The sequence below is a fragment of the Grampus griseus genome (assembly GCF_964374135.1).
Source record: "Grampus griseus genome assembly, chromosome: 11".
Lineage (NCBI taxonomy): Eukaryota > Metazoa > Chordata > Mammalia > Artiodactyla > Delphinidae > Grampus > Grampus griseus.
In genome coordinates, this window is record NC_139005.1 from 93,184,845 (window position 1) to 93,208,320 (window position 23,476).

The 23,476-nt window shown below is 45.3% G+C and overlaps 1 protein-coding gene across 1 annotated transcript in view; it reads right to left on the minus strand.

Annotated features, from left to right (window-relative positions):
• Nucleotides 1-23,476, minus strand: part of FAM227A (family with sequence similarity 227 member A) — a gene marked incomplete at both ends in the record, with an annotated part of 80,382 nt that overhangs the window by 21,175 nt on the left and 35,731 nt on the right. Inside the window, one exon of the mRNA XM_082666193.1 lies at nt 8,079-8,173. Within this exon, the coding sequence (XP_082522319.1) occupies nt 8,079-8,173 (95 nt within the window). The remainder of the gene's footprint in view (nt 1-8,078; nt 8,174-23,476) is intronic.

Here is a 23,476-nt window from a genome sequence, read left to right on the forward strand (position 1 = left end):
GTCTCTACCCAAGAGATGCTAGTAGTACTCTACCCCTCACCCCCAGTTGTGACAACCAGAAATGTCTCCAGCCATGGCCAAATGTCTCCTAGGGTGCAAAACTGTCCCCAGTTGAGAACCACTATTCGATAGCAAGATCCCACTGGAATCACAGTGGGATCTTGCTTGGGGTTAGTAGAGCACCTATAGATCATTTAGTCCAATGATTCCTAAAAGCCCATCTCCAAATGGGGGCCAGTCTGTGTTCAATGGTCTCCAGCAAAATGAGGGAAACAAGGAAAAATACATGGTAGTAGTAGGGCTTCCCTGGTGGCGCAGTGGTTGAGAGTCCGCCTGCCGATGCAGGGGACACAGGTTCGTGCTCCGGTCCGGGAAGATCCCACATGCCGCGGAGCGGCTGGGCCCGTGAGCCATGGCCGCTGGGCCTGCGCGTCCGGAGCCTGTGCTCCGCAACGGTAGAGGCCACAACAGTGAGAGGCCCGCGTACCGCAAAAAGAAAACAAAAACAAAACATTGTAATAAATCTGACCTAAAGTAATTTTTTTTTTTTTGGCTACCGCCACGCAGCTTGTAGGATCTTAGTTCCCTGACCAGGGATCGAACTTGTGCCCCTACAGTGGAAGCATGGAGTCCTAACCACTGCACCAACAGGGAATTCCATGACCTAAAGGAAATTTATTCACTTATGGACTCTCTTTTATTCTGAGATTGTCTTTCTACTTTTTTTACATTAATGACCTTTCTTTTATGAAATGATGATGATACCAGATAGCAGTCATTTTGTTTAAATGAACTTATTTAGTGAAAAAAAAAAAAGTTTTTCCAAGTCTAGAAAAGTCCAAAGATCTAGAACCACTAATCTAGTTCCACATTTATTCAAGTGCTGTTCTTTCAGTTGCCCAGTACCCATTCTCCTTCTGCCAACAACCCCCAATTCTTGTGTGTTTGGGCGAGTTTACTTGCCCTCTACTGCTTGAAGGACTTTAAATCAAATGTCTTGCTCCCCATGTGAGCCACAGGAGCGAGCCTTAGAAGCCTTTGTAGGCTCTGCCAGCCAGAGCCTTTCTCTCATCCACCCAGTTAGAGCCAGAGCACATGGGATAAGCTTGGTCAATCAAAACTCCGGTTTCTGGGATTTTGAGTCCTGAGTGGGGTGAAATATAGACTGAAAACACATGGGGGTTCAACCATACCAGAGATGTCACCTTGAAAAGCTGGTTCAAGGGTTGCAACTGCCTTGATTCTCCTCCTGGTCCCTGGACCGATTTTCACACTGTTCAGCTACTCAATGTTCTTGCAGTGTTTGCTCAAGTTGGCATATTTTATTACTTGTAAGCAAAGAATCCCAACTGATACACATCATTTCAATAATATTCTCAGTAGGGACTTGCCCATTTTTGCTTCCCTAACTCTGGAAACAAGGAATACACTCCCTTCTGAAACATCCAGTTCCACTGTCAGTAAGCATCCGGCTTCTCCTCCCAGGGAAAGGGCTGGCTCAGGGCCATAGCACTGGGCAAAGACAAGCCACTAGGCAAGAGGAGAGTCATTCTGGAACCTCAGCTCCTAGAGGCAGGTAGAAAGCAGAGCAGAAGTTAGAGAAAAGGGGTTGGCATCAGAGACCTGGCAAGAGGAATGACATGGTTTGAGAGCCAGAGTGGAACAGGAACCAGGAGACAGTCTGCAGCCAAGCTGGAGGGTAGAGCTGGTTTAAAATGACAGCAGCTTGGACTCCTATGAAGTTCCTTCTTCCTCTAGATAAAAATCTGACTCTCTGTAATTCCAACCCATCTCCCTCCAGACTGTGTGTTACATAACAGTCCTTAAAATATTTGAGGAGGGAATTCCCTGGCGGTCCAGTGGTTAGGACTCTGAGCTTTCACTGCCGGGCCCAGGTTCAATCCCTGGTCGGGGAACTAAGATCCTGCAAGCCGCAGAGCGTGGTCAAAAAAAAAAAAAAAAAAAAAATTGAGGAGAGCCCTCACATTTTCTCTAAGTCTTGCTTCTCCAACCTAAACATCTTCAGTGCTTTCAGTGACTCCTGGACCCTCTTTCTCTCCGGCCTGGTCCCTCTCCCTGAACACATGTTAGATGGGACCATCTGAAGTGGGACCATCCTCTTCCTTATTCTGGGCCAGTTGTATATCTTTTTAAAAAGTTCTTTGTTTTGACATTTACATATCCTTTTCTGCTATCTCTGAGAGGGAAAACATTTATTTGTTTATTTTTTTACAAAATAAATTTATGTTCTTTGTGAAAAATTCATACAACGTATAAATGTATATAGTAGAAGATGAGTCTCCAACCTCACTTGCATTTTCTAGGAATAAATACTATTAATGTTTTTCCGTGTATCCTTCCAAACCTTTTTATAAGCACATAATGACTTTATACCAAAAATGTATTTCAAAAATAAAAACAGAATCATACTATACACCATGTTTTATTACTTTAATTTCTCACTCATCAGTATCTAAATATATTGCCTATAGTATTCTCTTGATTTATTAATTTTAGACATTGTTGACTTTCATTCTTTCATATGATAAGGTATAAATCTGTCTTAACAGCAACAGAGTATCTGCATTATGAACATTTCACAGTTTACCTATTTATCTACTGAAATGTTAATTTTCCTCAGTTTTCGCTGGTACAGATTAATGCTGTAAGGGATGGCCTTGTATGAACATTTCTACAGGATAGATTCTTAGAAGTGAAATTGCCAGGTCTTCAGTGTATGCCATTAAAATTTAATAGAATATCCTACACTCATGACAAAACACCTAAAAAATGCTAGAAAAATATTTAAAAATCCTCTTAAATGAATGAAGGAGCTTGTAAGAAAGTAAGGAAAATCCTTCGAGGCCTAGGGAGGTAAGGGAGCCCTGAAGTTGGATGCCCTGATTCGAAACAACTTCAAAGGGAGGTGGAATGATGGGTGTCCTTTGCTTGATCCTGGTGTTAAGCCAGACACCTCCACTGTCCCACTGTTCTGTAGGTTCTTTGATGCTAATGACTTTATCAAGTTACCGAGGTCTCCTTCTATTCCTAGTGTAGAGGGATGGCAAAAAACTGACTTCGCTAGTACCAGAATACACCAGAGGGAGGGGACTGTCCTTTCTCAGGAAAACAAAGATTAGAGCCAAAGGCAGAGTGAGAGCTACATTGCTCTACATTAGAGGTGAGCAGGAGTTTGGGGAAAGAAGAGGGAGGAAAGTGCACACGACTATAGAGGATGGTCTTGCAAACTGTGGGATGACTAAAGGATTTTAAGAAGGGCAACTCACATGGAAGGTCTTTGCATTACTGTGATATGGTCCCCCTTCTTCCCATCTCTCTAAACTTAGTAAAGTTTTCTATATACACAACACACCCACACAGGCCTCGTGTGAGCAGTTTTTGTGAAAATCAAGGGAAGAGGTGGTACGTGCACAGCACATGCAGGACAGAAGAGGAGCTCGGTGCCATAGAAGACATAAGTCCCCAGAGTTCAGATATTTGGGGGAGGGTATGAGGCTCCAAACAAATCATATAACAAATGCTTGAACCAACTTTAATTCAATTCAAAGGAGCAGAGTAACCGCTGGTGACGTCTGGGTTATGCGAGTAAAGTTTTTTATTAAAAATAGGTGATAATAGGGCTTCCCTGGTGGCGCAGTGGTTGGGAGTCTGCCTGCTGATGCAGGGGACGCGGGTTCGTGCCCTGGTCCGGGAAGATCCCACATGCCGCGGGGTGGCTGGGCCCGTGAGCCATGGCTGCTGGGCCTGCGCGTCCGGAACCCGTGCTCCGCAAAGGGAGAGGTCCGCGTACCGCCAAAAAAAAAAAAAAAAAAAAAAGGTGATAATATAAAAACATTGGGGAGAAAAATGGGAGAGAATGTTTCATAAGATCTTGGAGTGGTAAAGATCTTTCTTAGTAGGAAATGAAATCCAGAAGCCGTAAAAGAGATGACCAATAAACATGTCTGTATAAAATTTTCAACTTTCTAGAATAAAATACCGTAATTAAAGTAAAAAGGTTAAATAGGAAACATTTTTTGCCAAATATATGACTAAGAATTGAGCTTCTGCAAATCAAAAATGAGCAGAAGACTAAGAACCTTAGAAACAGAAATAGTTCTACTAAGAATAGAAAAAAACAAAAACAAAACCAAAGGACATGAAGAGGCATTTCACGGAAATAGAAATTCCAAAGGATTATAACTATAGGGAAATAGATTTAACTTCACTTATAATTAAATAATTAATATTGAAACAATTATAACATAGCATTTTCCCCTCATCACAACGGCAACAAGTAATTTGATAATGTACAACATTGGCAAAGGTACACGGATAGTCTCTCACATGCTGCTGGTGAGAATATAAATTGGTACAACTTCTTTGGAGAGCAATTCAAGATATACAATTGATTTAGGAATTCTACTTCTAGAAATTCTTCCTACATGTATACTTGTACATATGAGACAAGAAACACACAAATACCGAGATGTTCAAGACAGCAGTGTTTATAATAGCAAAGACTGGGAGCACATACATGTCCACGAATAGGAAAATGGTTAATGAATTATAGAATACAGGTGCAACCATGAAATAAGATTGTGATAGATCCGTATGTGCTTTCATTCGGAATACTCTCTAAGATATGTTGAAATCAGTACAGAGTCTGATTTAGAACATGGGGTCTGGAGTCACACTGCTTGGGTTAAAATCCTGGCTCTACTCTTACAACTCAACAACAAAAAGACAAAAACTTAATCTAAAAATGGGCAAAGGATTTGAACAGACATTTCTCTAAAGAAGATATACAACTGGCCAATAAGCACATGAAAAGATGCTCAGTATCATTAGTCATTAGGGAAACGGAAGTGAAAACCACAATGAGATACTACTTCATACCAACTAGGATAACTATACCAAAAAGAATGGAAAATAAGTGTTGGCAAGGATGTGGAGAAATTGCAACCCTTGTATGTTGCTGGAGGGAATGTAAAATGGTACAGGCTCTGTGGAAACGTTTGTCAGTTCCTCAAAAAGTTAGACGTAGGCTTACCATATGACCCAACAATGCCACTCCTAGGTAGTACATATCCAAGAGAATAGAACACATATGTACACACAAAAATTTGTACATAAATGTTCATAGAAGCCATGTCATTCATAATAGCCAAAAGGCGGAAACAGTCTAAATGTCCATTAACTAGTAAATGGATAAACAAAGTTTGGTATAGTCATATAATGGAATATTATTCAGCCATAAAAAAGGTGAAATACTGACACGTGCTACAACATGGATAAATCTTGAAAACACTATGCTAAGTGAAGGAAATCAGTCACAAAAGGCCACATATTATATGATTCCCATTTATACGAAATGTCCGGAATAATCAAATTCATACAAACTAAAACAATATTAGTGGTTTCCAGAGGCAGCGGGGAGAGGGGGCTGGGGAGTGACTGCTAATGAGTATGGGGTTTCTTTTTTGGGTGATAAAAATGTTCTGGAAGTAGACAGTGGTGATAATTATAGAACCTTGTGACTATACTAAAAACCACTGAATTTTACATTAAAATGCTGATTTTTATGGTATGTGAATTATAGCTTTTAAAAAAATCTTAGCTCTACCACTTACTAGCTATTTGACTTTGGGCAAGATACTGAATATTTCTGAGCCTTAGTTTTCTGATCCATAAAATGGAGATAATAGATAAAACCTACTTCTCTTAGGGTTGTGTGAGGATTAAATGAATTAACACGTATGATGTGTTTAGAACAATGTTTGCTATATAAGCATTCAATAATTGTTAGCTATTATATGCTAGGTTGAAAAAGCAAAGTGCAAAATGGTGTATATATTATACCAATTTTTGTTTTAAAAAACTGGTTTATATTCCTTGACATGCGTCAGAAATTTCTAGAAGGATATAAGGAAAAACTTGATTCGCCTCTGGGGAGGGGGCATAGGGTCTGGCGTGGAAGAGAGATTAACTTTTTGTGTGTGTGTGTGTGGTACGTGGGCCTCTCACTGTTGTGGCCTCTCCCGCTGCGGAGCACAGGCTCCGGACACGCAGGCCCAGCGCTCATGGCTCACGGGCCCAGCCGCTCCGCGGCACGTGGGATCCTCCAGGCCCGGGGCACGAACCCCGCATCCCCTGCCTCAGCAGGCGGACTCTCAACCACTGCGCCACCAGGGAAGCCCGAGAGATTAACTTTTTGTTACATATCCTTTAATACTGTTTGGTTTTACCACAGGCAAAAATTTTTTCAATAAAAACTATGGTATTAAAAAATAATAATAATAAATAAATAAATAGGGCTTCCCTGGTGGTGCGGTGGTTGAGGATCCGCCTGCCGATGCAGGGAACACGGGTTCGTGCCCCGGTCCGGGAAGATCCCACATGCCGCGGAGCGGCTGGGCCCGTGAGCCATGGGCGCTGGGCCTGTCTGTCCGGAGCCTGTGCTCCGCAGCAGGAGAGGCCACAACAGTGAGAGGCCCGCGTACCGCAAAAAAAAGAAAAAAAAAAGAATGGGCAGCAGATTGTATCAGTGCTGTGCTTCTTAAAGTGGTAGAGTCACGTGTTGGCTCTTCTGTCAGGAACATCTAGAAGGCCCCCCACCCCCACCCCCGGTGAATAGCTCACTGACGCATCTCCCTTCCATGTGTCCGCCAGGCCATTCACAGGCCATTCAGCTGCTTTCCACTCCTGTTAAACTCTGCCACTATCCACTCTAACTGCTGGGCTTCACCACCCCACCAGGACAGATCCCAGAGTAGGACGTGACTACTCCTCTCCTTGTCTCTATCTCTAGAGCAGCCCCACGATCCTCGTCAGCGGTAAGCACCGTAACACTGCTGGGCTTTATTTCCCCCATTTTACAGAAGAAGGTCCGTAGAGTTAAACAACTCACTCAAGTAACACAGCTGAGGAGATAGATGCAGCACCAAGATTTGAACTCACGTCTGTCTGTCTTTTCCACCAGACCCTGCTACTTCTCAAAAGTTTCACTGCTAAATGCTGAGGGGAAATAGGCAGTGGAATAATTATGCAGAAACGAAGAACATTGAAGAAATCTTCTACAGGGAATTCCCTGGTGGTCCAATGGCTAGGACTTGGGTTCAATCTCTGGTCGGGGAACTAAGATTCTGCAAGCTTCACGGCGCAGCCAAAAAAAAGAAAAAAAAAAAAAAAAAGAAAGAAAGAAGGAAAGAAAGAAATTGTCTACAATACTTGCTATACTTGATCCAAATTCTATGGCCTGACTCCCTTGCTAGTTGGTGGCTTGGGGAAGCCCCAAAGCCTCTTGCCCTGTTCAGGGTCCTAAGGGCCTCTTCCCACTACATAAGACTGAACTTGCCATTGATATAAACTACCATGCACCGAGGTTTGTAGGGAAGATTTGCAGGAGGGGAGGAGAAGAGGAGAGAACACACCGTAATCCTTCGCCTCTTGTGTTCTGGGGGCTGTGCTGGTGGCAAAGCTCAGAGGGTAAGAGCTCAGGCTCAGAGTCAGGCAGATCTGCGTGCAAGTCTTGGCTTTACCACTTATTTGCTTTGTGAATTTGGACAAATTAGTTACCTGCTCTGAGCATCACTTTCCTCACTAATAAACTGAAGAAAAGCAGGAGTAATGATCTCAAACGACTGTAACAGTAAAATAAAATACACTGTATGCACAGGTTTAGTATAGCACCTGACATGTAGTGAGTAAGTGTTCATTACATGTTAATTATCATCACTACCTCAGGTAAACCTCATAAGAACACCAGGACCTAGGAATTATTGTCCCCATTTCATAGAGTAGAAAACTGAGACTCTTCTCTTTCCATTACACCCAGGCTCTTGAGTTTCAAGCAAGTAATTTAAATCCTGGAGAGATCCAGGCAAGATTCTCACTCAACTTGTGCCTACCTCAGTCAGTAATTACCCTTACGACATTTCCTTACTGTTTCACCCAAGTCTACAATCAGAAATACCCCCGTTCTTACCCTGACATCTTCACAGAGCTAGCTCTTGTAGCCAGATCTCCTAGCCCCCTTTAAATCATCTCTGCTATTAAGTTTGCAATCACGTGCTCACCGGCTTAGGAAGCATATTCTCAAGTTTTCTTGCCGCAGATATCCTTTTGACTTGTTGTGTTGCTTTCCTCAAGACCAGAGTCTGATAATTATGCTCTGTCAATGCAATATGCACAAAAAATGATCAATAGGGCTTCTCAGCTATGATGAGAAAGAGCATATGGTAGACCTTAGCTTTCTATTAATGTGAAAATGCCTGGGTATATTCAGATCATTGGGAGATGCTAGAGGAAGTCACTCAGGTAAATTCATAGAATTTCACTTGCATTTTAGCCAGATGTACACTTGTGGCCACACATTTGTCCATTTACTAATCTATCTGCCCATCCTTCTATCCATCCATCCAACATTTTGCTGAGGCTAACTATGTGCTGGGCCCGTGCTAGGTGCTGGAAGTAGACTATCTTCAAGGAACTCACAGCTTAGTAAGAAAAAAAGACAGGTAAATGATAAGTGTAACACTAACTAATGTGCCATGATAGAATTCTCTGTACAATACAGTATGGTCCCAGAATAAGGAAGAAGGAGCCTAAAGGCTTTAAAAATGCTAAGCAGAATCAGGAAAGGTGTTGTGATTAAAACAGAAAAAAATATCCAACTCTTGCATAAAGTTATGGTTCTTCTGTAGAAGGTTAATAGAGCATATCTTAAAGACAGGCAGAGAGAAACAACAGATTATCTATAAACAGACAACAATTAGAATGACTGCAGAGTTCTCAACAGTAACAATGGAAGCTAGAAGATGACAGTGGAATGAAATCACCACAGCATTAAGGTAAATGTGTATACCCAGCAAAACTATCCTTTAAGAAGAAAGATGAAATAAAGACATTCATAGAAAAACAAGGGCACTTACCAAGAGAACTGCAGTAAGGAACTGCTAAAAATTCTCTCTCTCTCTGTATATATATATATATGGGGGAAATTACAGAGAGGAGAGAGCTCAAGAAAGGAATCCTAAATAATTGGGTACGGATGCATGTGCTCACCCCTGAGCTGCACATATAAACGTGTATCTGACCCTAAACAGATGGCTTTGAGAACTGAACTACAGGGTAGGTCACTTCTCAAGTCTCAGATGTGGTCCCCGGGTAGCACACATCTAGGACAGATCAAAATAGCACTGCAAAAGTTTTGAAAACTGAACTAACATTGAAACCACAATCTACAAAACTTATGACCTGAGCCTAACTGGGTGAATTGCCTGCTAAAACAAAGGAAACAAAACACTCCAACATGCTTCATACATTTAAACAAGACTCAAAATACTCAAAATATCCAGAATAGAATCCAGAATTACTCAACCTACAAAGAAGCAGAATAATCTGATAAATTCTCAAGGAAGAAAGACAATCGGCATCACCAATCCTGAAATGACTCAGATGTTGAAATCATCAGACAAAGGCTTTAAGGCAGCTATTATAACAGTGCTTTAAGAAGTAAGGGTGAATACTTCTGAAATAAATGAAAAAATAGAAAGTCTCAGCAGAGAAATAGAAGCTATGACAGAGAACTGAATAGAAATTTTACAACTGAAAAACACGATAATTGAAATAAAAAATTCACTGGATTGGATCAATACCAGAGCGGAGGTGATGGAGGAAGGAGACAATGAACTTGAAGACAGATCAATAAAAATTATCCAATTTGTGTGTTTTCTAATATCATATGTGTGGTTTTCCACACCAGTTCTCCAATTCTCTGAAATAAACTGGGTGTCTAACAATTTAATTCAGTTTCAAATCTACCTGGAATTAGTGTCAGATCCCACTAGTTAAAAGACTCAATCCAACAAGACTGTCCCCACTTCAAGCACCAGTGTCAAATGCCACCCATACTTCTATCTAGCTAACTATAAATTTGGGGGTTCCCATGACCCCCTTGGGTTCAATAATTCAGTAGAATGGCTCATGGAACTCAGGAAAGTGCTATGCTTACTATTACAGGTTTAGTATAAAAGACACGACTCAGGAACAACTAAATGGAAGAGAGACATAGGGCACGGTATGTGGGCTGGAGCACGGACCTTCCATGCCCTCTTCAGGCACATCACCTTCCCAGCACATCAGTGTGTTCAGCGACCTGGCAGTTCACCAAATCACATTGTTCAGGAGTTTCTATAACTCAGTCTCCAGTCTCTCTCTCCTCCCTGGAGGCTGGGAGGGGTGAGGCTGAAAGTTCCCACCCTCTAATCATGTTTGGTCTTGTGTTTTTTTTAATATTTATTTTTATTTTTGGCTGCCTTGGGTCTTCGTTGCGGCACGCGGGATCCTCCGCTGTGGTGCGCGGGCTCTTCCTTGCAGGGCATGGGCTCCTCTCTAGTTGTGGTGTGTGGGCAGAGCACGCAGGCTCTATAGTTGTGGCCCACATGCTCAGCTGTTGTGGTGCGCGGGCTTAGTTGCCCCGCGGCATGTGGGATCTTAGTTCCCTGACCAGGGATCAAACCCGTGTCCCCTGCATTGGAAGGTGGATTTTTAACCACTGGACCACCAGGGAAGTCCCTCATGTTTTGGTCTTTCTGGGTTCTATCCTGAAGCTACCTAAGGCCCCAATCTGGGTCACTATATTAGGATATATTCAGGTGTGGCTGGAAGATGCTAATAATGAATAACAAAAGACATTCCCATCACTCAGGAAATCCCAAGGGTTTTAGGAGCTCTGTGCCAGGACCTGGGGACAAAGATCAAATCTGTATTTTTATTACATACACAATCTGAACAGTGTAGACACAAAAGACCAGAAAAAATGAACAGAGCCTCAGGGACCTATGGGACAATATCAACAGGTCTAACATTGTCTCATCAAAGTCCTAAAACGAAAGGAGAGTGTGGTACCAAAAAAAATTTGAAAAACCTCCCAAATTTGGCAAAAGACATAAACTTACAGTTTCAAGAAGCTCTGCAAACCCCAGTCAAGTCAAAGTCAAAGAAACCCATGCCCTATACATCCTAACAACCAGCTGAGAGGCAAGACAACTTGAGGGCAGTCTAAGAGAAATGCTTGACAAAAAGCGGGGACAAGAATTTAAATGACTGTGGATTTCTCATCAGACCCTTGAGGCCAGAAGCTGTGGAACAACATTTGAAAGTGTGGAAAGGAAAGAACTTTCGACCCAGAATTCTATAACCAGAAAAAAATATCCTTCAAGAATGAAGGTGAAAATGTAAAATAGATAGCTAGTGGGAAGCGGTCACATAGCACAGGGAGATCAGCTCGGTGCTTTGTGACCACCTAGAGGGGTGCGATAGGGAGGGTGGGAGGGAGACGCAAGAGGGAGGGGATATGGGGATATATGTATATGTATAGCTGCTCCACTTTGTTATAAAGCAGAAACTAACACACTATTGTAAAGCAATTACACTCCAATAAAGATGTTAAAAAAAATAAAGGCAGTCTTGTGAGTAGGCCATTAAAAAAAGAAAAAAGAATGAAGGTGAAATAAAGACATTCTCAGAAGAAAGAAAACTAAGCGAATTCATTGCCAGCAGGCTTATTTTAAGTGAAGGGTTTTCTTTTGGGAGGGGGCGTGTAAGAAGGAAAATAATACCAGAGGGAAACTTGGAACTTCAGGAATGAAGGAAAAGCAACAGGAACTGTAAATATCTGGTTATATATAGTAAGTACAATATATATAGTAAATATATAATATATATTATAAATCTATCTGGTTATATAGAGTAAATATAATACTGTATTTTCCTCCTCTTACATTCTTTAAACTATGTACGATAATCACTTCGGAATGCTGTTTGGCATTTCCTCAAAATGTTAAACATACGACCCAGCGATTCCACCCTAGGTACACATACACCCAAGAGAAATGAAAACGTGTGCCTACACAAAAACTTGTACATGAATGTTCACAGCAGCATTATTTATGATAGTTACAAAGTAGAAACAACACAAAACTGAATAAAGATAAAAACACTCTATCTAAAACATTTGTGGGACGCCTAGCACGCAGAGGGAACTCTATAGCATTAAATGGTCATATTAGGGGAAAAGGTCTCCTTTTCACTCAGTTCAAAATATTTTCTAATTTCCCTTGATACTTCCTCTTTGATTCATAGGTCTATATATGTATATTTTGGGGACTTGCAAAGTCTCCCACAAATATTTCCCTCTATTTGGAATCCCCTCTATACCTCTCAATAAGCGGCCCCCAAGTTTTGGGTATTTTTAACAGCTTTATTGAGATGTAATTCACGTACTTCTCCATTTCTCCATCAAGAAAGAGGATTGCTTAACTTTTTTCAAATACTGATGGCATGTGTGAAATGGTCTAGAATGATACTTACGTGTTTATGTTCTAACTCAGGTTTCACAGGTTCTATACTCGCCTCTTTGGCATCCATTAATTACAGGGCCAAACTAATGGCCAAAGTCGTTTACAACTCCTCCATGATCCAGAGCCCATACTCTGAACTACCTCCTTTATCTAACTCTCACACCAAGCCAATATTTCCCCTGACTTAAATCAGCCCAGGCCCAGGTGCCAGACAACTAGGGACAGCCCTTATACTCCAAAGCCCACCGGAATGATTCAATATAGCCAATCCTAAGTGGTTTACCCTGTCGTGTCTTGCCTTTCCCAAGGAAATCCCAGTAAGGGCTGTGGCCTGTGCTTTCCCCTTGCTCCTTTTGAAACCGCGCGGGGCCCTGTGGGGCTCCCAGGCCCTGAAACCAAGTGGAGGCTGGGCACAGAGGCCTCCTTTTGTCCACCATTTCTTGTAGGCAAGACGCCAGCCTCCATGACCTTCCCTGAGTTCCAAAGGGTGGATTCAAACAGTTGCTAATCAAGGGAGGAGCAGACAAGAAACCACCTGAGACAAGAATGGGGGGGGGGGGGCGAGCCCTGCACACACACTAATCTTGTCAGGACCCCACCTTTGAACCACTGTTATAAAACCCCTCATCAAATCCTCTGGGGTGGGGTCACATAGCTTTTATGAGGCACAAGCCCAGTGTGTCCCCCTTTGCCTGGCAAAGCAATAAAGCTATCTGTAGTGGAACAACTGAGGACATGGAAAGGAGACGTAACCCATGAGCCGCGCCCCGCAACAAACTGGGGGCTAGCGAATAAGCCAGAACTGTAAACAGTTCTAAATGCTTTGAGCGCCCCCCCAACAAACCGGGGGCCTACAAAAAAACATGGAGTGCTTTGGGCACTCATCCATGAGATGTCCTCAGTATAAACAGAGTGGTGGGAACGCAAGGAAATGTCCTTGTGCTAGTTCAGTATAATCAAAATAATGGTGGGAACTTTGTGCTGTTCTTGCGCTCAAGGACGGAGCACGGCAGGTTCTCAAGAAAGCCAATTATTGCTTGTGTAATTAATAAAAACAAAGGTTGCTGCTTTGGCATTTCTGGAATGTTAAGAAAACAAGTCTTAAAATGTAAACCTAGATAATGCTTTAATAAAAGCTACCACAGCAGGACAGACGGCGCTGTTTTGCCTGAGCGAGCGGCAGCCCTCTACTGCTGTGCCTCGGCACAATTCATCTCGTGTGACGAGCTTACTTTTGGCCCTGTCCTAAGATAAACTACAACAGCTATCCTTTTCTACTTCCCCCAAAACTCTGTCCCCGGGATTGGATTTGGCACCAGTGTCCAGAGAGGCTGAGCTTTCAGTAGCATTTTCTGCCTCCTAACCAACACTGGAGCTCCCTCCCAGGGTCCTGCATGGAGAGCTGTGCCTCCCGTTTCTAGAACTGAGAGCAACAAAGTTTTCTTTCAATGGCATTGACCTGTGTAGTCGCTCAGTCACCTTTGTAAATTAACACCCAGGTACAAATCAGCGTCTAACTCAATAAATGCTGGTTTCTGATGGGGGAGAGAAGCAGTGATCATATCTTAGATTTATTTTCTTCCATTGCCAACAATCTCTCTTCCCCACAGATATTAGCACTGTGCTGAACTCATTATCACAAAAGTGGAACTTAACTAGTGGTAACTGAAATGAAAAGACAATTGTGTCTTCTCCTAAGATATTGCTTGATGTCAAGGCCCAAGGCTAGAACCACAGGTGCAAATGAGGGTGGCAGATTAGGTTCCAAAAAACCCAAGAAACTACAGTTTTGGAGATGATAATTAAATCAAAAGCCTACATTTCTCCTTTAGGTGGTTAATGTACCTTTTGAGATATTCTGTATTTGTGAGCCATCCATTGAATTCTTCTGGGCAAAAGAGGTTCTCACATTGGTTGAATTCATATCAGAAGATGCCAAGAGAGGAAAAAACAAAAACACAGAAGAACAAATTTAGTAAAACTGGTAGTGAGAGGAATACAAAAAGTATACGTGCAATTTCCTAGATATTTGTCATTGTTCTCAACAGAGGAACACGTAGAGGGAGACCTTTCAGGCACAGCTCAATAACTCAGCCCTCCATCCTGGGAGCACGGGGGACAGCAGTGGCTGATGTAGAAAATACGTGAGCTGGGGACTGAGGCAGACTGGGGTCTAGTCCCAGCCCTGTCACTCAACAGCTGGTGATCTCGGGCAAGTCACTGAACCTCTCGATTGCCGTGGTTTCCTCGTGGGGTTCTTATGGGGATTAAGTCAGCTAATGCATGCAAAGTGCATGCATTGCTGCTCGTGGCAAGTGCTCCGCTGACACTGCACAGTTGTTTATGCAATCACTCACCGCACTTCCTTCAGAAAACATTTCATTGAGCAACTTCTAATGCGTCTGGCACTGGGCAGAATCTGAAACCTAATCTCTGCTTAGAGGAGCTCCCAGTCTAGTAGGGGAGATAATAGTAAACAGACAATTATGCTAAGGTGTGGAAAGTACCACGTATTAGAGAGGTAACGTAACTTAGCATTAGGTTTGTATGTGAGTGACAAAGACTCAAAATTAATAGTGGCTCAAACTAGGTAGAAATTTCTCTCCCACATAATAGTCTGAAGGTAGGCAATTCAGGGTCTATATGTTATTTCTGATAAGTCCTTAGGGACTCTGACTTCTTCTAGCTCAGTTCCAACTTTCCTAAGATAGGACCCTTGTTCTTAGGGTCCAAGATGGCAACTAGAGCTCCAGTCATCACGTTCACATTCCAGGCAGCAGAATGGAGAAAAGGACAAAGAGATGAAGGAGTCACATGAGCTGTTTTTTGAAGGAGGGCTCCCAGAAACGGCTACAAGGCACATCTGCTTAAATCTCATTAACTGGATCTTAGTCACATGGCTACACATAGATGTAAGGGAGGTAAGGAAATGTAATCTGTATTTTATAGGTTCTCTTTTTTTTATAGAGGGAGGAAACAACAAATATTGGGGAACAGTTAATAGTCAGCAGTACCAGCAGAGTATTCTAGGAAGCCAGAGTGACGAATGCTTGATTCTGTTTGGGGCAGAGCTGGAGGGCTTCCAAGGAGAGAAGACACTTTTGTTCTGTCTTTAAGGATGAGTAGGAGTTTGGCAATGTTAAACAGATGGCCCACCAAGTGGCAGACAAGCAGTCCACCAGCCTCAACAATCCTCACTTTGCTTTTATATAAATATGATATTTGAATGGGAAGAAGAAAGCTGAAAGGACTCCCCATCCACCATGCAGCTGGTTGTCCAACAGCTACTGATTTGTATAGTGTTGAAGTGGTTACTCGGACTTGTTAGAGAAAAGACACTCCCGGGGCACAGTGAAGCATCATGCTCATTGTCAACAGGCCTCGGAGCGATCTGTCGTGGAGCAGAGAATAGATGCAAGGAGACGGGCTTGGATGAAGTTATTAGACCCTTGTATTTGTTGGAGAGGCAGCATGATGATGCAGAAAGAGCTCAGAATGACAGCAACCTGACGTCATCTGAAGTCAGCCGTGTGGCCTGGGGCAAGTTTTCACCAGTTTGAGTCAAGTAAAGATAATAATTACCTACCGTGCAGTGCAGGGATGTCGTATAGACTAGGAGGATATATGCAAAGAAAATCTGTACATGGTGGACTTTCTCCAAAGTCCTTTCCCACCCACTCTCTTGTGTTGTGACCAGCAACCGCCCTCTGAGTATATGAGGCAAGGTGACTATTGCTGGGCTGGGGGGTTAACTAAGACTCCTCTGGGACCCCCTTCCTACCATGGCACAGAGGAGATGGAACCATTCCACCCTGTGTCAGCCTGCCGCTCAGATTCTGCACACTGAGGGCTTAGCTGTGATGGGACAGAGTAGCAGGGAAACCTGCTTTTGAGCCAACGTGAGATTCAATCTGGGGATGCCCTGGAATGGCCGCGAGGGAAGTGGGCTTTGCAGATCTGGTATCAGCAGGTATGGGAATGAGCTGCAGGAATTCGGATCATGATTGTTAAATGACCCTTATGTACCCATGCTCTGGAACTTGGGAAAATTCTGGTTAAAATGAGCAAACATTCTGACAGGACATGGCTAGACAACAATTTATGGGACATCTCCTAAACCTAGACTGAATCTATAAGAATTAATACCAGTCATGATGCCCATTTTGCAAATAAGAACAGAGAGACTCAGATTTGCTCAAAGCTTATATAACTGGTAGGTGGGAAAATTTAGCTCTTCTGGAACCAAGCCTAGTATGTCTTTCTGCCTTTGCCTATGGCTCCATGGTGGTCACTCACTCGCAGTCCCCGTATTTTGTCACCAATACATGAAACTTGGGTAGAAATTGTTTTTTCTCTAACCCTGGCCTCTCCTCTGGTCTAGCCTCGCATGTTTAAACTACCTACTTGACATCTCCATTTGCACTTCTCACAGGCATCTTAAAGTTAACAAGTTCAAAACTGAACTTGATAGCTTTCCCCCACCCCTGACCCTTCACTTTCCGTCTCACAAACCCCACACACCTTCGGCTGCTTAAGCCACACACTGGGATGCATCCTTGACTCCTCCCATTTTCCCCCTCCTCCCCACTCCCAAAGCCAATCCATTAGCAAGCTCTGAAATATCCATCTCCAAAACACCTTCCAGATCTCTCTGCTTCTCGCCTCCTGCTGTCACTGCCTCTTCCTTAGACAACTGCAAAGCCTCCTAACTGGTCTTCTGTCCCCCTCTCAATTATATTCTCCGTATTCAGAAGACACTGTTCTTTTAAAAAATAGAAATCAGATCATGTCATCCCCTTATTTCAATGGATTCCCACAGCACTGCAATTACATCCATACTTCTTACTATGACCCACCCAACTCTGCAGGATCCAGCCCCTGCTACTTCTCCAGCCTCGACTCCTGCCCCTCTTCCACACACACACACACACACACACACACACACACACACACACACTGGGCTACAGCGTCACTGGCCTTCTCTCTGTTCCCTGAATGTCTCAACTCCCCTTTTTTTTTGCCTCAGGGCCTTTGCACATGCTGTTCCCGTTTCCTGGAAGGTTCTTTCATTCATTCTTCTAATGGCTGACTTCCTCTCATCCTTTGGTTCTCAGCTCAGATGGCACTTTCTGGGGGTGTTATTTGTCACATGTTCTCCATGTTCATGAGACCCAGGCCCCAAAGTGAAAGACTTAAGCTGCTCTCCCAGCTTCCTCTGTGGCTGGGTGCAGAAGTTTTACCTAGGCTCTAACCCTCAGAGGCAACGCACCTGCCTGAGACTTCAAGATGGAAATGAGCAATGTGAGCAAGTGGGGAACCAACGAGACTCTAGCTTTTGGAGAGACTGTTGACAGGGGCAACTGGCTTTTCAAGGAAAGCAGAGTGCAGTTTTGAGCATCAGTCCCCACTACCATTGGTCGGCGCACATCAGTGTACCTTTGCAGGGGTGTATGGTTTGGGCATCGTTCTTGGTGGCGTGGCATTTGAAACCAAAGCACTGGCCCATCCTGGGGAGCCGTGCACCACTAATACCCTTTAATACATTCTTCCTCTTTAAAGTAGCTGGAGTAGATTCCCTTGTTTGCAAATAAGAACTCTGATGATGATTCCTCCTTACAAAGGTCTTATTTGACAATTCTCTCATTTTATTAGATGAACGAATGACCCGGTCTCTAATAGGTAGGAGCCCTTATTTATAGCTGAGCCTCATGGCAGAAGTCAGATATACAGTTAGATGCTTTTTCATTCCCACGGTGCAAATTTCCAACACGAAGTGGGAGAAGGGCAAACCACAGGTCAGAGACATTTTAATGACTGCCATTCATTCCCCCGAACTGTGGACTCCCAGACGGATTGCTGTCATTGAAAAGCACATTTTGAACACAGCCAACTATTTCCTTGAGCAGATGGGAAAGCATGTTTGCTAAAAAGAAGAGAGAGGATCTGCCCGCACGAGGAATCTGATGACTCCCTCCATCCTGGTTTGCCCAGTAAAACTTCAGCTGCTTTTAAGGCTGGAAAGCTTTTGATTATTTCTATTTCTGGGGAAGAAAACTGACTCTCTTAGCTGGGTTTCTGAAATAACTGTCAGAAGATTTTACGTATTCCAGGACAAGAAAATACATGTGTTTGACACGGTTGTGACAGGCAGTGCAAAAACACTGAATAATATTTTGATCTCGGTCTGGGAGTGACAGCTGTCCCTCCACAGTGCCTGTTTTGTCTATACTTTTGGAGGCTGACATGTATAGAGCACCATTATACACTAAGCACAGGGTGAGGAGTTTACATAGATGACCTCCTTTGTGAAGTCAAGAGATATTTGTTGAGTGTCTTCTTTGTACATGGTCTATTCTAGGAGCTTGAGATAGAACAGGGATAAAGGAAAAGAGGTCTCGTTCTCATGGAGTTTACATTCAAATAGGGGGAGACAGATACTAAACAACATATAAATCCTGCAGGAAGAATAGCAGAGAGTGGTAAGCACTGTATGGGGAATCATAACAGGCAATGTGATGACAGAGAGTGGTCGGGGAGCCAGGGACACCACTAAGGCAATGACAGAAAATTGGAATCTGAAGGACAAGATGGAGCCAGCCCTTCCCTCAGGGACCCTGAGGAAAGCACGTTCCAGGCAAAGGTGACAGCGAGTGACGCAACTGGGCACAGGCCTGGAGCGTCCCAGAGGCAGAAGGAAGTGCAGTGAGGGAATGGAAGTGAAGCGGCTGGAGAGAGAGAGATGGTGGCTGGATTCTGCAGGGCAGTTCAGGTCAGGCTAAGGGGTCTGGAGTTCATTTGAAGGGCACGGGAGAAGCTGCTGAGGTTTGAGCAGGGAACAACCTCGTCTGGTGTCTGTCTGTCAAAGGTCACTCTGGTCGCTGTGTGGCGACTGAGCTGGGGCTAAGAGTGAAGGAAAGGAGCCCAGGAAGAGGCTACTGCCACGAGCCAGGAGAGGAGTGACGCCGGGGCTGGGAATCAGTGCTCTCCCCTCCCCTTGCTAAGTTGAGAGCCTCCCAGGGAAGCCAACAGGGCAGCTGGACAGACCTGCCTAAGTCCCGAGCGAGGCCAGGGCGTGGAGGGAGATTTGGGTGTTACTGGCATATGCGTGGTATTTAAAGCCACCAGACCAGATGAGACCACCTGGGAAGAATATATAGCTAGAAGGGGAAGGAGCCAGGCTAGACCTGACTGATGAGGCAGGGAGCCAGCCGGGAAGGAAGACCCTTGAAAAAGTCTGGTAATGTAGAAGCTAAGAGAAAAAAGCATTTCAAGAAGATGTGAGGGACTTCCCTGGTGGTGCAGTGGTTAGGAATCCGCCTGCCAATGCAGGGGACACGGGTTCGAGCCCTGGTCTGGGAAGATCCCACCTGCCGCGGAGCAACTAAGCCCGTGCGCCACAACTACTGAGCCTGTGCTCTAGAGCCTGCGAACCACAGCTACTCAAGCCCGTGCACCTAAAGCCTGTGCTCTGCAACAAGAGAAGCCACCGCAATGAGAAGCCCGCGCCGCAACGAAGAGTAGCCCCCGCTCGCCGCAACTAGGGAAAGCCTGTGCGCAGCAACAAAGACCCAGCGCAGCCAAAAAAAAAGAGAAGGAGATGGGAGCAGCCCACCACATGAAACAGACCAGAAGAGTGAACAGGTTAGGGGCCAGGCGAGGTTGGCCAGAGAAGGTGCAGAGGCACGTGGAGGGCAGGAACCCACGGGAGTGGCTGAGGAAAGGAGATGCCGGTGCAGACGAGTCTTTCAAGGGAATTCTGTGGGAAAGGCAGCAAGAAATGGGGGTGCAGAGACAACGGGGATTTTCTTTGCAAAGGCAAGAGATGCTAGAGCAGGACAGTTCAACGATGGGAGTGATCCAACAGAGCGGGGAAAACGATGATGCAGGAAAGAGGGTGCCAAGTGCAGGAGTGGAAGCCGAGGTCCAAGGTCCAAGCACAGGTGGGGGGCAGGGCCCTTCCTCCAGGGGCGCCGGGTTGGCAGGCGGCGAAGGTACAGATGGGGGCAGGCTGTTTCGTGGTCGGCAGGCGAGGGCCTTACTGCTGACCGCTTCTAATTTCTCAATGAAGACATTACCTGGGAGAGGCTGGGGTGGAGGGCGCGTGGGAAAGGCTGACTGCAGCTGGAGAATTCTGCAAAGGGAACAGAACAAGGCTTTGGAGGAGTGGGAACCTGGACGGGCTGGGGGAGCGCGGTAGCGCAGGCGGGCAGGGCTGAGTGCCCAGCTGAGACGTGTGGCCGTGCACCTACAGGGAGCCCAGCCACAGTCGGCGTGCTGCAACCTTCGTGGTGCCAGGAAGAAAGCACTGTTGTGACTGTGCTCATTTCACACCTGCAGAAGCCAAGTCTTAGGAGAGTTAAGTAACTTGTCTACGTCTGCACAGCTCGAATCTGAACCCGTGAGACCAGGCTCCTAGGCAGAGATCGTCAACCCCTGTGGGGACATGAAGACTTTCCAAGGAATAGTGGGACTGCCGGTTCTAAGAACACCCATTTCCAGATCCTCAAGTTTCCTTAGTTACTGTTTGCTATGAGTGAGCGTCCTGAGAATGTGCAGGTGTTGGCAGTGTCCCTTAATCCCACTTTACAGAAGAAAGGCACACCTCCACCCATCCCAAACATCCTTTTGGTGAAGGTTCCAGGGTGGAAACACTCCCAACTTTGCATCAAACAAAGGGGGAAGGCTGTTCTAACAGCAGATCAAGTCTCATAAGCTACTTGTTAAGAATGAAGCATGAGAAACGGGGATGTCAGTCCAGAGCTCAAAGAGTAGCTCTGGAGAGCGCCGTGATCAGAGTCAGGACCGAATAACTACATAAGTGCTCTGAAGGAGAGGGATGTGAGCACAGATGACAAGGACCCAAATCCAGACCAGGGTCAAGACAGCCGACCCTGAGGACCAGGGCCTCGGCTGAGATGGAAGGATAAGTATGTGTCCCCTGAGACAGGGGCGACAAAGTTCTGCCAAGAGCCAGAGAGTAAACGTTTCCGGCTTTGCAAGCCATTGATTCTCTATAGCAACCACTCAACTCTGCTGCAGAGTCAAAGGCAATAATCAAGCAGCAGCTGTGACTGTGTGCCAGTAAGGTGTCATTTACGACAACAGGCAGTGGAAGGCCTCATTCTTAGTTTGCCTGGACATTTATCAGGAAAAAATGGGCCTTGGTTGGTAGCGTTGGACGATTTCGGGCTACCACTGGGAGGAGATGCTGACAATGATGAGGGCAGTGGTGGAGGGATCCTTCCTGGGACAAAAGGAACGGCAGGTCCAGAGGCCAGGTATAGGTAGGGGGTGTGGTGTCTACAAGGAAATAGGTCCCTGCAGCAGGAGCCCCAGAGTCCGGGAGGGTGGCAGCAGGGCTGGCCAGACATGGCAGGGCCCCGCAGGGCCATCTGCCCCAAGGCAGGAGGAAGCTTTCTGAGGCTTGGAAGGCGTTTTTCATTTGGGCTGAGAGGACCGTGTTTAGGGCTGGGGGAGTAGGGCAGGGCCAGGTGGTGACAGGATGATGTAATTAGATTTGTGTTTTGAAAACACTGCGGGGTGGGGGGGGGTGGGAGGGGATGAGAGCCTGAGGGAGACAGGAGCCTACTGCACTGGTGAAGGGAGCTCAACCTGGAGTGTTGGGAGAGGAGTGGTGGTGCTGGGCGCTACGCAGCAGGGAAGAGGAACTGGGCAGAGAGGAACAAGGAGGTGTGGGGAGGAGGGCCAGGTTCAGGCTGGAGATGAGGGTCACTGGGGAGGAGAAGATACAGAAGCACCTGTGCTGCGGCCTACACTTGAAGATTGCTTCCTCTCCTCTCTCCCCCCAGTCCTTGCATTTCTGGCTACCCTTTAGCGCCCCACTCATCCATGTATATCTGGAGGACTAGCAGGACCCCTCCCCAAGATGATGGGGCGGGGAGTGCAGAGGCGCGGAACCAACTGGAAGTCACTGAAGCTTAGGGGGCTCCAAGGCGTCTGGGTCTGTGCCTCACACTCACCTGAGGGCAGCAGACCTTCTTGCTCTGGGGGGACTTCTGGCTGAAGTATCTCCTAGAAGTGCGGAAAGAAAACTCTCTTCCTACGGAAGAGAAAAAAAGTAGTTCTTCAGTTCCTTCTTGTCTTGGGGGTGACACTGTAGAGGAGGAGCTTTGAGACAGCCCCCCTCCCTGGAGGCAACAGCAACAGCGAGAGGACTGGCCTCTGACAAAGCAGAGCCTCTCGGTCATTCCACCTGCTGAGTGACCTCGGGCAAATTACCTAACATCTCTGATCCTGTTAAAGGGTGTGAATGCTAACTACCTCGAAGGGCTGATGAGCCGATTAAAGCAAATGATGTATGCAGGGAGTACACAGGGCAAGCAGTCAACCCATAAGAAAAAACAAAAAAAGCATTGGCTTCAAAAGAAAAACAAAAACTCAGAACTTTGCACAATTGAAATGAATAAATGTTGGACTAAACACTTAAAAGAGTAACAATCTATCAACCTCTTAAGGTGTTAAATTTAATATTCATTGAAATGTCATTAAATTTGAAGACAATTTCCAGGTTAGATTGTTTTTTTCACTTTGAAATTCCTGTGTGTCCATGACGACTGCTGGGAAAGCAAACCTTTTGAGTCAGTAGCTGCAAATGCTTAGACAAATACGTGGTGGCTCTTATAATTTCCAGCTGATAACTGCAGCCATACTCTTCCCTAAGGGCTGCCAGGTATGCTCTTCCCTTGTGCCCTGGACCAGGACTTCTCACACTGGAATGTGCTTACAGATCCCTGGGAGACTCTGGCAAACTGCAGGCTCTGCTTTAGTCGATCTAGAGAGACGCCGATGCTGCTGGTCCTCGGACCACACTTAGAGCAGCGGGTCTTTGCCACACCACGGGAGCCACGTGGGGCAGAGAGGTGAAGGCCCAGTAGCCTGCCTCCTGAGCCAGGAAACCTACCCCAGGGAGGAGGCCTCACGGGAGAGGGCGATGCTGAAGCACCCTGCCCTCCTCCTCTACCCATTCTATTTCCGCTCTTCTCAGCTGGCATCTAAGAGCGATGGTGTTTGCTTACACGAGGGTGGCTCTCCTACCCCCAACCCTGTTAATGCCTCCAGCACACCTTTCTCTACTCTGTTTTCACTTCTGT